The sequence below is a fragment of the Candoia aspera genome, chromosome 5 (genome assembly GCF_035149785.1).
Source record: "Candoia aspera isolate rCanAsp1 chromosome 5, rCanAsp1.hap2, whole genome shotgun sequence".
NCBI classification, from domain to species: domain Eukaryota; kingdom Metazoa; phylum Chordata; class Lepidosauria; order Squamata; family Boidae; genus Candoia; species Candoia aspera.
Window position 1 is genome coordinate 104,957,542 of NC_086157.1, and position 17,046 is coordinate 104,974,587.

The 17,046-nt window shown below is 41.4% G+C and overlaps 1 protein-coding gene across 1 annotated transcript in view; it reads right to left on the reverse strand.

The window, feature by feature from the left end:
- Nucleotides 1–17,046, reverse strand: part of DLG2 (discs large MAGUK scaffold protein 2) — an 803,998-nt gene that overhangs the window by 294,975 nt on the left and 491,977 nt on the right. The window contains exon 4 of the mRNA XM_063304740.1: nt 4,337–4,390. Coding sequence (XP_063160810.1) covers nt 4,337–4,390 — 54 coding nt within the window. The remainder of the gene's footprint in view (nt 1–4,336; nt 4,391–17,046) is intronic.

The following is a 17,046-nucleotide window of genomic DNA, read 5'->3' on the forward strand; positions in this document are numbered from 1 at the left end:
TTCAAAAGCATCGATCTTCCTTCTCTCAGCCTTCCTTATGGTCCAGCTCTCGCAGCCATATGTTACTATGGGGAACACCATTGCTTTAACTATGCGGACCTTTGTTGTCAGTGTGATGTCTCTGCTCTTAACTATTTTATCAAGATTTGTCATTGCTCTTCTCCCAAGGATTAAGCATCTTCTGATTTCCTGACTGCAGTCAGCATCTGCAGTAATCTTCGCACCTAGAAATACAAAGTCTTTCACTGCTTCTACATTTTCTCCCTCTATTTGCCAGTTATCAATCAAGCTGGTTGCCATCATCTTGGATTTTTGAGGTTTAGCTGCAAGCCAGCTTTTGCACTTTCTTCTTTCACCTTCATCATAAGGCTCCTCAGTTCCTCTTCGCTTTCAGCCATCAAAGTGGTATCATCTGCATATCTGAGATTGTTAATGTTTCTTCCAGCGATTTTAACTCCAGCCTTGGATTCCTCAAGCCCAGCTTGTTGCATGATGTGTTCTGCGTACAAGTTGAATAGGTAGGGTGAGAGTATACAGCCCTGCCGTACTCCTTTCCCAATCTTAAAGCAGTCCGTTGTTCCGTGGTCTCTTCTTACTGTTGCTACTTGGTCGTTATACAGATTCTTCAGGAGGCAGACAAGATGACTTGGTATCCCAATGCCACTAAGAACTTGCCACAATTTGTTATGGTCCACACAGTCAAAGGCTTTAGAATAGTCAATAAAACAGAAATAGATGTTTTTCTGAAACTCCCTGGCTTTTTCCATTATCCAGCAGATATTGGCAATTTGGTCCCTAGTTCCTCTGCCTTTTCTAAACCCAGCTTGTACATCTGGCAATTCTTGCTCCATGAATTGCTGAAGTCTACCTTGCAGGATCTTGAGCATTACCGTACTGGCATGTGAAATGAGTGCCACTGTTCGATAGTTTGAACATTCTTTAGTGTTTCCCTTTTTTGGTATGGGGATATAAGTTGATTTTTTCCAGTCTGATGGCCATTCTTGTGTTTTCCAAATTTGCTGGCATATAGCATGCATTACCTTGACAGCATCATCTTGCAAGATTTTGAACAGTTCAGCTGGGATGCCGTCGTCTCCTGCTGCCTTGTTATTAGTAATGCTTCTTAAGGCCCATTCAACCTCACTCTTCAGGATGTCTGGCTCTAGCTCACTGACCACACCATCAAACCTATCCCCGATATTGTTATCCTTCCTATACAGGTCTTCTGTATATTCTTGCCACCTTTTCTTGATCTCTTCTTCTTCTGTTAGGTCCTTGCCATCTTTGTTTTTGATCATACCCAGTTTTGCCTGGAATTTACCTCCGATGGTTCTAATTTTCTGGAAGAGGTCTCTTGTCCTTCCTATTCTATTGTCTTCTGCTACTTCCGCGCATTGCTTGTTTAAAAATAATTCCTCATCTCTTCTGGCTAACCTTTGGAATTTTGCATTTAATTGGGCATATCTCCCCCTATCACTGTTGCCTTTTGCTTTCCTTCTTTCTTGGGCTACTTCTAGTGTCTCAGCAGACAGCCATTTTGCCTTCTTGGTTTTCTCTTTCTTTGGGATGTATTTTGTCGCCGCCTCCTGGACAATGTTGCGGACTTCTGTCCATAGTTCTTCCGGGACCCTATCTACTAAGTCCAGTCCCTTAAATCTATTCTTCACCTCCACTGCATATTCCTTAGGAATATTAGTGAGCTCATATCTAGCTGATCTGTGGGTCTTCCCTAATCTCTTTAGTCTGATCCTAAATTGTGCAAGAAGACGTTCGTGATCTGTACTACAGTCAGCTCCAGGTCTTGTTTTTACTGACTGTATAGATGTCCGCCACCTTTGGATGCAACGGATGTAGTCAATCTGATTTCGGTGTTATCCATCTGGTGAAGTCCATGTATAAAGCCATCTCTTAGGTTGTTGGAAGAGAGTGTTTGTTATGCAGAGTGAGTTGTCTTGGCAAAATTCTATCAGCCTATGTCCTGCTTTGTTTTGTTCTCCCAGGCCATGCTTACCTGTAATTCCAGGTGTCATTTGACTGCCCACCTTAGCATTCCAGTCTCCCGTGATGAAAATAACATCTCTTTTAGGCGTGTTGTCTAGTAGGTGCTGCAGATCCTAATAGAACTGCTCTACTTCAGCTTCTTCAGCATCTGTGGTTGGGGCGTCTATTTGGATCACTGTGATGTTAGATGGCTTGCCCTGAATTCAAATTGAGATCATTCTATCGTTTTTTGGATTGTATCCAAGCACTGCTTTAGCCACTTGAGTATTAATTATGAAGGCTACTCCATTTCTTCTGTGGTCCCCTTGTCCACAGTAGTAGATCTGGTGGTCATTTGATGTGAAGTGGCCCATTCCAGTCCATTTCAGTTCACTGACGCCCAGAATGTCTATCTTTAATCTTGACATCTCACCAATAACCACATCCAGTTTGCCCTGGCTCATAGATCTTACATTCCAGGTTCCAATGGTGTGTTGATCCTTAGAACATCGGATTCGCCGTTCACCACCAGCACCGTCGGCCGCTAGCCGTCCTTTCGGCTTTGAGCTAGCTGTGTCATCACGTCTGGGGCTAGTTGAGCTCATCCTCTGTTCCTCCCCAGTAGCATTTTGACCATCTTCCGACCTGGGGTTCTCATCTTCCGATGGTATACCGACATATCTCTGGTTGTACTGATCCATTTAGTTTTCACGGCAAGAATACTGGGGTGGGTTGCCATTACCTTCCCCAGGGATCGCCTTTAGTCTGACCTCTCTGTCATGACCTTCCCGTCTTGGGTGGCCCTTCACGGTTTAGCTCATGGCATCATTGAGGTGCTCAATGGTACCACGGCAAGGTAACGATCCTTTGCTGAAGATATATTATACAGCTGTATCAAAACCTCTTTTTGTACAGTGTTTGACTTATACACACATCCCTGCCCTCATACCTTCTTTTAAAACATTACACAAAAAGAAGGATACAAATGTGCAAGTTCAACCTCATCAGGTTTGCCATTTGGGGGGCCTCTACCAATATACTGAAGGCCACCAGTAAAATACTAAAGGATGAGGAACTTCTCTGAAGCATTGTTAATTGATTATGGGTTGCTGAAGCACATTAGCAGCTGCCTCACTGGTTCATTAAACATTAAGGAAAAGTTATAATTTAGCTGATCTTAATAGTTTTTCTCTCTCATAGCTCTAGCCAACCTTTTAGACAAGAGCCCATCTGTTTCTTGAACTGTAAATTAAATGAACACTGATAAATCAGGCAGTGCATTGAATTGGGAGGTAGGGAGAAGGGGGAAACCAGAATCTGCTCTAAAAAGAACAGTCTTGGTTAGTGGAAGATTCTTTATTAGGTTGGTCATAGAGCTGGGGAGAAGGGAAGGAACAAGTCTTTCTCCAGTGTAGACAAGCAACATTCAATGTCCTTCCATGTTTGTTATTTCATTTTTAAAATCCTTTCTATGCTATCTCATTGAGGATTGTAGGCAGCTTACCTTTCACAAAAACAATGCAGTGATATATTAACCACCTCTAGAAAGGTTCAATGGAAGAGCACCATATTGATGGTTTTCCTGAAATTAGCATGGAGGAGGCCATTCTATTGTCAGGGAAGTCGGGGGGAGCTCTTCTAGAGCAAAGGAGATACAAGTCAGACAACATCTTTGAGGAGATGGTGGGAAGCTATAGCATTCCCATGCACCATCCCCTTGACTTGAAGCAAATGGCCCTGAAAGTAATGAGGCTGAGACATAAAGGGTTGGGTGATAGCATGCTAAATTAGCTTCCGCATTAGAAGCCCTTCAGCTGCCTTGTTTGATTGGGGAGGGTGCATCAAAGAAGGTCTAACACGGCCAACCTACTCCGTACTACAACCCCAAAGGTGAATCAATACACTTTAACCACAACCTTCAGATGCACATAAGTAGCACGGCATTTTTGTTTTTAGAAGGTTGTGGATTTGGACTTCTGCATTTCCTACAGCCTATTTTATTCTGGTGTGGTGAGGAGAGAGAACAAAGTACACTAATGCTAGGTGGTAAACTAGAGTTGCAGATCTTGAAAGCCCAGAAACTGTGGTATCCTAGGTAACTGCAGGTGCAACTCCCCAAAATTACCAGATGTGTAAGGTGACATTATTAAAGACTTGTTACTGGCTCTTTTAATTTATTCTTTTCTCTGTAATTAAATTAAATCTAATTTAGGGTTTGACCGGGCAACAGCCATTGCTATTTGGAGGGCAACCACCCACAGGCCAGGCAACAGTTAGGTTGTCTGGCACAAGTTCCCCACCTGTTAACCCAGAGAAAAACACAATGAGAAAACACAAGAAATGCTTTTTGACTTACGTAAGGGATAGTGTCCAGCGTATCTGTATTGACAATTATAGGAGCAGGGCTGGCCTGGGAAAGAGAGAGACAGTGACTTGTTTACAGTACTGATAAACTATGTACATCAAAAGCTGTTAGTGCCTTAATCACAAAAAGGGTTATAACATGGCTTGAATGGCATTCAGGAGAAAAACCATCTCATAGCAAATCAACAATACGCACTCATTATACAGAGGAACATAAAACTGAAGTTTGCATTTTGGTAGTAGCACATGTAACTTACATGGTCTAAAATCCTGCATATAATACACAATAGGCTTATATCTGGATGTTTTTTTTTTCTTGTGATCTTTTCTTTTAGTTTTGGGGGGAAGGGGTAATTTTTTGGCTGGCTAATGGCTGTGAGTAGTTTAAATTAAATTCTGTAATAGGCAGAGGGCCAAAATCTGAGTACTACTATAGAATAGGATTTATTTTTTGAGATTTATGTTATTTCAGTCTAAGAGGTGTACACCAGAGCAACAGTGCAATATATCAATGCAAAATATTAATGAAACCAGCACATTAGATATGACAATTTTACATGTTCCACATCAATCTCTGCCAACATCAGTCTCTGAAGACCTTCTGAAATAACTAGGCCTTTATGAGTCTTTGGAAGGCCATGAGAGTGGTTGGGGAGAAGATGGTCTGAAGAAGGAACGGGAGCTCCCACAGAGAATGACCATTTCTGTGACCTGTCCCATCACACCCCACATTAGGAGGGGTCCTTCAGCAGGCATTGTGTATTTGCTTGGATTGGGCTGATCTGGGAAACCCCAGGCCCTGAACCATATAACACCTTGAATTGCCCCGAGACTGGCAACCAGTGCAGCTCCTATAGCAGTGGTGTTACATGGCAGTAATCAGACTTCCCCATTAGCATATGGGATTGCTCCATTTTGTCCTGGGTGAGTTTATGGCTGGTCTTCAAGGGTAGTTCCATGTGGAACGAATCACATTAATCCAGGTGCAAGATGGCAGAGGCACGAAGGACCTTCTTCGGGGCCTCCTGCCATAACAAAGCTGGGCAAAAGCCTTCCTGGCTGTCATGTTCATCATTCCAATGTTCTGAATACATCGTAACATTTCGCATGTCACTTTCCTGATCCGTGTTTGCTGGGTGGAGATTTCCAGCCGTGCCAGGCTGTAATCTCCTTGCTGTAACTGTGGAATGTATGTTTGGGTTATGGAATGTGTTCAAGGTTACTTTCTCAGGCCGATGTGGGCAACGGTTGCTAACACCTGGGAGGGGGTGGTTGCTAAGCGCGAGTGAGGGCGGAACCGGGTTTGAAGCGAGGGTTTTTAGTTTGCATTTGGCGCGCTTTTGCTCATTCTCAGCTTTCTTTGTATTTGCATACTATTCTTTCAATAAATCAGTTATCCTTAAGCACCTACTTGTGAGACTGAGTTTGTCAGAATAGGCAACCATTACATAAAGCTGAGAATCTCAAAACCCTTATTCCGCTAGCCCCTATCCAGATTCATCTGTGAAGGGGAGCGCTAGTGAGGAACGAACCGTGATTGCAAGAGATGGAGAGAGAGGCATCGAGCGAAGGGGAACTGAACTCCACGGTGGTTAGAGCGGAGAAGGTACCCTGCAGCGACGCTCCGGGGGTCCGGGCAGAACCCAACCCCAACTCGAAGGAGAAGGAGGGACGTCAAAAAGTACCCGAAACGACCAGTACTTCGGCTGGTGACTACCTTACTTGGGAGGAGGAATCGGACCCTGGGGCGGCTCAAGCCTCCTGGAAGCGGCGGTACCCGCTGTCACCCAAGGTGGTCAGGAAAGAAGCGCCCGAGGGGTCCCCCACCCCTGATCGTATAAAGGTGTTGGAGGCAAAATTAGACTCGGTCGAATTCATGCTGAAGAAGATGTCAATGGGATGGGGGTCGCCTGAAAAAGGAAGGGAAGGGTCCCGCCGTAGGCATTCCCCCTCACCGTCACCCCTACCATCCCCCAGAGGGAGAAGCAGGGTCCGGCGTCGAGAAGAGGAGAGGGGCCCGAGGGTGACAATTTCGAGGTAAGTGATGCAGTCGTAAAATGACCATGATTTCCCAACCGCAAGCTGGTAGGGAAGGTCGCAAATGGCAATCACATGACAGTGGGACACTGCAACCTGTGGTAAGTGCAAGCTGGTTGCCAAGTGCCCAAATTTTGTTCCTGTGACCACAGGAGTGCTACAACAGCCAGAACTTCGAGGATTGGTCTTAAGGCCCTTCATCCAATGCCGTTGTAATTTCGAATGGTTGTTGAATGGACGTTAAGCGAGGACTACCTGCATTTATTTTTCAACCACTGGGATGACAGAGAGTTGAGTGGGAGATAGTTTGTATGCTAAGCTAGTTTTCCAGGAAAGGTTTTATACTGGGTCTTCGACTGGAATTAGAAAGGAAGACTTCATTTGAGGAGCCCAGGTTCTGGTAGGTGATCCAGAATATTCCCCCCAATGTGTTCAAAGGCAAACTCTTTCAACTCATTCCTTGTCAATTGCTTGTCAATTTAAATTTAAATTTAATAATTTAAGCTGCAGTAAAGTTTCTTATACCTCAAACAACATAACAGGAATATAATAAGGAATCTATGCTTGGAAGAGAACAGCTTATAAAACAGACAGTGACCTATTCAAGGGAGTTATGAGTGATTTTAATAGATTAATAGCAAAATCCTTTGCATGCTTACTCAGAAAAAAGGGCATATGTTCAGTGGAACTTGCTTCCTATAAAAGTGTGTACAGAATAGTAGCCTTAAATTTCTTAACATATCTTTCAACATTTTTACTGTAGCCTTTGAAGATCCAAATATATCTTACATACATACCCATCATGCTACAGTATTCCCTTTTGAGGTAAGTAACATTAAGCAGAGTGCAGAAAAGTAATAACCCAAATCCTAAGCTTAACAGAATATTCCCCCGTACCCCCAATTCAAATTCATTCAGAATGTTGCACAATATTTTCCAATACTCATCTTGCTTCTTCCATTATCACCATTCCAAGGGCATAAAGGAATAAAAAAACAGTAACCAGGGCAATGAAATGCAGACAGGAATATGAAAGAAGAAATGTAGAGTTAAATCTATATTTATGCCAACAGCATTCATTGCATCACCCATATCTTTCTCTCCTTGAAAACCCTTTTTGTTTTCACCACTTCCATGAATAACTTCATACATTTCCTTTTGTTCTGTACACTTCTCACCTCTCTCTTTTGGAGGATCTCATCAATCTCATCCAACCACCCTTTCTCAATCTTCCTCTTGACCCATCTGACTCTTCATTTATGCTGTATATGTAATGGTATGTGGGAATGATCTTGGGAGACAGGAGGAAGAGCCACAGACTAGACAACGGTCAGATAAGAGGCAGCTGAGCCCACAGAAGGAATGTGGGTGTGGCAAACATCTCAGAAGGGACCCTCCCTAGTTTCTGGGACTGTAAAGGTGAGGGGGGAGAGATGTCCTTTCAGACTTGCAAGATTCTGTTAATGTAACCTTACAATAAAGATAGAGCTAGAACTCCTGGGTGTGCTTCTTGTCTGGACTACCTTGTAGAGCTGACAATATATTTCTTTTGCTATTTAATCCACATTCATTCTCTCTAAAGGACCAAACCACCTCAATGTATTTCTTTTATACTGGTCATTCAGTTTTGCATTCAATCCACCTTCCTTTAGGACCCACCCACACGGGTGTTCTGGGGCGGAGGGTCAATGATGGCATGTACATCATCACATAATTACGCAAGTGCCATGACTTTTATATTTTCATCAGATGCCATGAGTTCACTACATAGCCCATCATTGGTGTAATGACATCACAACACCTGTATTGTCATGTTGACGTCATTGTGGCTTGTTACGGACATTGCTGTCCATCTACTCTTGACCCCGTAGCTTCTTGTTTTGTGGCACACACACTTCTGCAGTACTTCTAGGTGTATGTGTGTGAAAGAGAATGATATATGTGTATGCCGGTAGAGGATGAATTAATTTTTTAAAAGAGGTGCCTTATTTTACTGGCAATTCATTTTAAAAAGTAATTATCAACTCAGTGAATATTATCTCTCTCTCTTTCTTTTCATTATAGTCCTGCCTTTTTTCAGAATGTAGCTTCTGGCTCCATACATATACAGTATGAATTTACAAGAACGTCTCATGCACTCTTTTGGTGGTGGCGGGATCTCCAGGGTTGGTTTCAACTTGAGCTAGCAAGGGTGTAGATGGGGAGTGGCCAATGGGTGGTGGGAAAAAGGTTTTTAGATTCTTTTCATTTACTCTTTCAAGATGGTATTTCTTTATGTAAATATAGTAAAAGAAACTCACAATACCTGACCTTCCTACTCAAGGGAAGGAAGCAAGAGAGTAGAGCACTTCACCATGGCATGACATTTCCATAATTAAGCATGAATATGCATAACAAGAGCTGAAAACTAGGAACCCTATCCCCAAACTGCAGCTTACTTAAAATTAAGATAGATCTTTAAGAATACAGTCCAAGAATCAAAGAACTGTGAAATTAGAAATGACCACTAGGCTAATCTTAAACCTCCAGAAATGAAGAACCTACAACATTTGTAGGTAGGTTGTTCCACTCTTGTACAGATCTTACCATCAGGAAGTTTTTCCTTATATTTAAACAAAATCTAGGTAGATGCAACATCTATTATTTCTGGTCTTAATTTCAGAAAACAGTTCATGACCATCTCCCTTATGGTGCCCTTTATGTACATCGACACAGTTATCGTGTCTCCCTTCACTCTTCCTTTTTGCAGACCGATCATCCCAAATTCCTTCAGCCCATCCTCAAGAACGTATCTTCAAGTCCCTGTACCATCCTCCTCTGAACCTTCTCCAACCTCTCAAAATCTTTCGGAAGAATCTTGGCTTGGAAAGTGCCCAAATCCGTGAAGAATTCTTGCTTGTCCACCTGTTGAATGCTTTTCATTCTATTTCTTTAGCATTTTAATTCACTGAGCTTTTTTCTCTGTCCTTCTTTTCTATCCAAAATGCTTTGTATTTTGAGTTCATTCTTCCACCCTTATATCTCTCCAGCATCTTACATGCCACTTAGGAGAGCTGACTAAAGATTATTTTCCTTCTGGCAAATCTTGTTCTCCCCTGGGTTTAATGGGGTTGCTTAGTAGCCTGCTGCTAAGACAAATGACAGTTGCAATGACAGATTGGAACCGGATCACTGGAACAAGGAAGCACGTAGGCCATCTTTTAAAAAATGGGAGATCAGTCACTCTGAGCTGTTCGAGGGAGGAAAAAGAGGTGGCTTGTACAAAAAAATAAATGCTTTTCTTTTTATCCAGATCACACCCTCGCACAAATACATATGCATTCACACACAGTGTTTTTCATTATCTACGCACGAGGTGTCTGCAGGATATGGTCAAAAAGATGGCAGCCACAACAGGGCAAATGAACCAAATGTTTTTGGGGTTTTTTTTTTTTTGTGCATTGCACTTAAATGTGTGCCACCTGTTTTTTATATGTGCTGCAGCCATCTTGACTTTTTTTTTACCACACCCTGCAGACATCATCCTGACCTTTTTCCTTCTAAAAAATAGAGAAACATAGACATGCTCACATACCCTGTGTTTTTGTTTTTAAAATAGATCAAGATATTAATATGGTAACTGGAAAAGGAATAAATGCATTTATAAACAACACTGATTTGTAACTGCATACAGGGTAGTACAGGTAGTTCTCGCCAACCAACCACAATTGGGATCAGCAACTTTGTCGCTAACAGCTGAGGTCCTAAGCGAAAAATCATGTGACCGTCCTGGACTTACAACATCACTTTTGCTTCCATCATTAAGTGAATCACAGTGGTTGTTAAGCGAGACATTGACTGCGGGATGCTGCAACACGATCATAAATATGAGGATTGGTCTCAAATCTCATTTTTTCCCCCCAACTGTCATAACTCTGGTTGCTAAACAAGGCAGTCGGTAAGCAAGGACTACCTGTACTTCTTAAGCCAGTGCAGCACTGCAGATTCAGTTCCAAAAAAGTTCATCAGAGCACACAGGGTGTGAATATAGCAGCTATCTGAAACTCTTTAAAGCAATTGCACATTTTGGTGCATGATTTATTTATTTATTTGTTTGTTTGATTTCTATAGCCGCCCATCTCAACAAGTGACTCTGGGCGGCTTACAACAATAAAACCATAAAACAATTAAAACAATTATAATTAAAACAGTTAAAATGTAAAATAAATACAAAATAAATATACATGGCTGCCAAGTGAGCAATGCGTAGATATTAATACCGCCAAGAGACGGGACCATCCACATGCTCAAGGCCCCAGGCCTGGGCACAAAGCCAGGTCTTTACGGCCTTATGAAAGGCCAACAGGGTCGGGGACATCCTAATTTCTGGAGGGAGGATGTTCCAGAGGGCAGGCGCTACGGAGAAGGTCCTTGATCCTGGATCCAAGGAAACAACATAGAGTTGCAGATTCCAAAGGGACTTTTTGGAATCAAATCCAAAGCACATCGAAGGTCTGCTGTCATTAACTGGGGCAACCTACATGTGTTCTGTTCTCTGAATAGAGTTATCTAGTACAAACCATTTCCTAGATGCCAGGCAAGCCTTCAGACATAGGCATCCACAGGGTGGCAAATGAAACACTTGTACTATGATGTAACAACACGAACCACATGACTTATGGATTTGCCTTCAGCATCAGGATATAAGTACAAAAGCTCAGGGGTTGTGTCATGTTGTTCCAGGGTACATTTTGTCATTTTTGTGTCACCTCTGCTTACACAAGTTAGTTTCTGAAATCTTGCACTTGAATGCCCACAGGTCTCCAGTTCTGGTGAAATAACAGGACCAAGCATGATTTAAAAGCAAAGAATTCCTTTGGTTAATGAAACATAAACTTCACAACCTGTAATGGCAGACAGCATTGCAAGGAGAGAAAGAAAGTTTTGTTTCATCTGCATTGTTAAGCAAATCAATTAAATTCACTTTCTGCACCAACAGATAGAGCTCTATGCAGTCATCCTTTGGACTCATCCCTTGCAGTCATTCCCAATTTTGCAGTGCTATTATGTATGAACTAAATATGTACACTGTATTAGAAAAGGTTATGCACAAAAATAAATGGCTATTAGTATATTATTTTCTAAATATTATCTTGAAATGAGAGGAAATGGATACAGATTGGGCAAGATATGGAAAATGGTGCAGAGCAAAAATGGGACAATTTGTCCATTTCACACATGGTGTTTTAGTGTCCATGTGAGTGCAGACAGAAACAATGGGGGAATGTAAGAATGTGTCTTATATCAAGGGCAGACCATGGATTCCGTGTGCTTTTTTTGCTTTTAAAAAACAACCAATAATTGATGCAATATTAAAAATAAATGGGTCTCAAGAGTGGAACTTCAACTGTATCTGCCTGGGTACTCAAGGAAGCAATTCCCCTGCAAAGAAAGACACATCAGCAGCCAGATTTTCCTCTTTCTGAACAGTTCTTGAAAGCAGCTTGAAATTAGCAAGGATTTATGTACTTGTTAATGTAGGAAGATTCAGTGGGTTGCACCAGAAGATAGCATAAATGTCAAACGAGAGCTACTGCAGATTGTGAACCAGCGCACCAGAATTTCAGTATGCTGGTATCATTCACCAGCTTTCACCTCTATGCTTTCAAATTTTATTGTTCACTGCCTAGACATTGTCAGTTGTCGCACTGTCCATGAAAACACAGTGTAAAAAATAAGTATGTTTTCTACTTAGCTCTAAGGTTCTCATATCCACTGAGGGGATGGTAGAATCTGAGCCAGCATTCTATATTTTTGGATGACTCTGCCTGGGCTGGGATACTAAGCAGGGTACAGCCTGGTTAACACTTGGATGGGAAACCTACAGGGAATATCAAGGCTGTAACTAGGCTTTGAAACAAACAAGCTAGCAAACAATCCAGGAGAAATGCAATGGGAATTCACTTCTATACTGTTACCAAGAAACACTGGTGTGTCTATGAAGTCAAGAGGAGGTGAACTCAATTTGAAGACTTTACCTTTACTTTGTTAAATGAGCCTCAATGGCTAGCTACTTCACACCCAACACTGAGCTAAAAACTATCCTTTACAAACCACAATGGCTGGATTCAACAGGCAAGGTGGATCTGCCAGAGCTTGGAAGTAGGCCAAGTCAAGAAACAGAAAAGACGTGGATTCCAAGAATGCTCTTTCTTGTACTAAGAGATAAAATAACAGAATCTTGAAAGCCCGTCCAAGTTTCTCTCTGTCCTGGTTTATACTTCTTTCTCAAGCTTGTTTCAATCTCTGGACTGTGTCATGTCTTCTCCAAGTCCCTCCTTAATGGCTCATTCATCCTTTTTCCCTTTAACATCTCTCTCATAACTTCCCCAAGATCAGCTCTACATGGCTTTCCACAATCAGGCAAATGCAAGAAGTGTTGTGGCATCACAATGCAAGCCCCACCCTTTTTCTACATGTATCACAACATCCCACATCTCTGCCAAAGGAGCGGAGTTTCTGGCGTGGTGCTGCAACACTGCTTTGAGCACTCTGATGAACTTATGAAGAGGGAACTTCTGGATGCAACCCACTAAGCCAAAATGAAATGAAACACATAATGGCATAGCAAACGTGTGCACCCAGATGCTAGTTTTTCTGGAGTCATTTTCTACTTTGTTTCCTAACTGTCCCTGTCCTGCTTAACTGCAATTGATCTTTTTCTATATTTTGGACTGGACTGAATTGCTGGCCAGTGTGATAGACCCTAATCCTGCAAAGGCCTGGTACTGAGCCCCCATCCTCAAATTTGATATAGATATAATATTCACATCTAGCACTGCATTATTCTGTCTGAATTAAATGCAAATTAAACAGGCAAAGAATCTTTCCAATAGAAAGAGGCAGGCAGGAAGGCAGGAAGGCAGGAGAAATGTGTCTTTTCACATCGCCTGCATCATACTGAAAGAGACAATAAAAGTTTTCCAGAATAATTATCCCTACACACATCTGTGTTGTGTTTTCTTTTTTTCTGAAGCTGAAGCAAAGCAAGTGAATATGAAATATTAATAGATGTCTATTCCCAAAAGGGTGGTGATGGTGGTAAAAATTAAATAGTAAAAAGCCAAACAACAAGGAATAAAATAAAGATATATGGAACATAATTTCTGGTTCAAATCTCATCTCTACTTAAACTCTCTAGGTGGATCTCTTCTCCATTATTTAAAATATTTTATAGGATTGTTGCATGTTATAAGCAGCATGTTACATTTTTGGGTGGCACCAGGCTGCACTTGGGCATCCTTGCCTGGGTTGAAGATAAGCAGAGTGAGGCCATACTTGGTCATACTTGGATGGGAGATCATCCAGAAAGGTCAGATCTCTAAGCTAGCCAAAAAATCTATATGGTTGCCCCCAGAAGTCCAACTCAGAAAGTGGGAGTTGGATCTTATATGAACCAACTCCTATTTGATTTTGAAAAACTAGGTGTCAGACCGATTTAACACTTGGATGGGACACAACTAAGAATTTCCAGGACTATCGGCTACAGTGGGAGTTACTCGTGTGGGTTTGATGAAGAGGAATGATCACAGTGATACAGAAGATGAGATGGTTTCAGTGCCATGAATTACAAGAATTTTATGAATCAAAGCTCTCCACAAGATCCATCTAAGAGTCGGACTGGTGTGCTGGTAAAGGTACTAGACTGAAAACTGGAAGACCATGAGTCCTTGTCCTCCCTTAGACGCAGAAGCTGGCTGGGTGCCCTGGGACAGTCTCAGCCTAATCTACCTGACAAGATTGTGGTGGGAAAAATAGGAGGAGGAGCATTATGTACTCTGTATAAAATAAAGGGGAGATGTAAGTCAAATAAATAAATAAATAAATAAATTTCCAATCCTTGTGATGGAGATATTAGATACAAAGTTTCATAGCACTTTTTGGAGGAAATAACTTCATTCATTGAGTGAGAGGGTACATCAAGGGACCGAGCATTCACTTGACTGAAGAAAGAGACAAAATTGGATAATGAGATCTCCACAAGTATCATCATGAATAAATGAACAGATAAAAGCTATAGCAGAGGATCCCTAAAACAAATTTCTAAAATTAAATATTCTAAGACCAAGTAGAGTTTGCAGCATCTGTTCATCCAGTAATCCTTTCAGTCCCTACAGGCTCTATTTGTCAGCAGCTCCTTTAGGTAGACCAGTGCGTGTCTGATATGCTGAACCACAATTCCCATAATGCCTGGCCAGCAGGGGCATCTGTAGGAAGAGTCAAGGAAGTCAAGAAGTAGAGGTTGTCAAAAAAAGTCAAGATGGAGACTGCACCTGCACAATTGAAGCCTCACCTCTTTTGATGTAAATCTTGACTTTTTTGACCTCCCTTGCAGACACCTATGCTAGCCAATGTGATTGCATGCGCTTCAGTATCTTCACTCTCATTTTATCCTTCTCTAAAGTTCTAAGAGGAAATAGGCCTCTAAAACTGTCCATAGACTGTGTCAGTTCTTAGACCAATTTCAATATTTACTCCAAAGCTTGATTTTTCCAATGCAAATGCTTTTTTTTAACCCACAGAGTCACATTCATTGTAGTGAGACAGTTATACCTTCACAAATAACCAGCTACCCATAGAATTTTAAAGTTACAAAAATCCATGGATGAGATTCCTAATGATATAGTACATTGAGATTTCATCAGTTTAAACCAATTAATTGGCAGTATTGATTATCGGTTGCTATATTATAGCTTTCTGGAAATTGCTAAGCAAATATGGTCCAGGGAGATTTTTTTATTGTCATCAAGTCAGGGTACGTAGACCTTCTCCAGGATGATCTGCCCTCAGTTATGTGAGTGGAGTGAGTGACCATAAGCCAAGCCTAGTTATTTTTTAACAATTGCCACCACCTTGACTCTTTCGTTCCACTCCCTATGGACAACCCTGTGATCATGTGTGGCTCAGGGTTAGACCAACTTCTGGGCAAATATCCTTTGCATCAGGTGTTGATGGGAAGACCATGTTCCTAAATTAGGAAAATATAGAGATGGATGAGGATTCTCATTGAAGTGGGATGTTATATGATCCATCTGAAAGTGAATCTGAATCCTCCTTTGCTAGGACAACAAAGCAGGAGACATTCACCCTGATATGTGGCTGTAAAAAGTATGTGGACTAAAATGGATTTATAAGCATACTGCTCTTTCCCACCCTTGCTTCAAATAATTGTTTTATGTTTATGATCAATCTTGCTCTGATTAGAGCTCATTGTCATGTGTATTCTGCATAACTGACTGCATTTTGAGGGCTTGTGACAATGCCTTCGAGAATAAAGAGGTACTGTCACACAGCAGTGCGGCAAGGCGCACTTGAAGTTCCCTTTTCAAAATGCACACCACATGGGCAGGTGTCCGTTACAAAGCATGATGTGGATTTTATAATCTCTCTAGCCTATATTTCTGAGAGTTAGGAACTCAACAAGTGAATGGCTTCAAATACTTTTTGTTAGAAAAATCTAGGGACATCTTTCCACCTTTATTTGCATAGGTTTAACATTCCTTTAACTAGAAACAAAGCTATTTAACAAAACCTAATCATGTTTAAGATTTAGCCATGAGGGTAATCAATCAGTAGCCTCAAAGTTGTATATAGGCAGTCTTGAATTTTTTTAAAGTCTTTGTAATAATACTAAAAGACAAGCCAAATACACTGCAGTTCTTCCTCTCTCAGGGAGAATGTCATAGTAGTTTAGTAACGACTGTGTCCAAAACTTTGCTTACACATTTCAGCAGTGGTTCTGATCGATCTCTAAATCAGAAAGTTTGGCAGAAGTCTGTTCAGTGGAATTAATTAAGAGAAGTGTTTATCCAGATTAAAGCATGAAATTGATTCTGAGTCATCTGAGGCAAACGCTTTGCAATTAGTTTAAGTCACTGTTACATCCTGCCAAACAGCAGTGGGGGGAAATGAATGGAGAATTGAATTGGCAACACCGGCAAAATTCAACAGCAATCAAGACTGTCAATGGGATACAGATTAATGGCGAGGAGCCCATCTTATCTTCAAGTGAAGAGCTGTTAAATGGTGTCTCAATTTCTAGTGACAGAAGTAGTGTGATCAGAATAAAGAACTTGGCCATCTTCTAAGAGAAGAGGGTCCTTAACTGAATTGTTGTGTTCAACTCTTTTGAAAGAGATTCTGACAGAGCCAGGGTGACTTTTCTGTATCCTTGGATGAACAGAAGGTAGCTGATTATTTTTTCCAAGCAAAGAAAAAAAAATCACTACATGATTACAAGAAGAGGAAATATTGTCTACTTGTTTGGGGTTACAGCTTTGTAAGCATTTTTTTTAAAGCCTTTGACTGGCTAGTCTGAGATTTTTATGTACGTTCTATAAATTATGCAGAGATGACTCAATCTTATGTAGCCCCCAATGGCCCTTTGCTGTTACTGACAAGACTTGGCCAAGGTCATACTTCAAACAACCTAGTCAGAGAGGTAGCTATCAATTCTAGTGGGTCCAGAATTGGGTATGAAATGCAAGAGAGAGAGCATTCATGCTCCAAAGCAGCAGGAGGCTTATAAATTACACATGAGAAAATGAATAAGACCTTGGGCAATGCAATTATACCAGATGAGGTGATCAAACGGAGAAGGAAGGTTTGTGGTTAGAATCCTGGTTG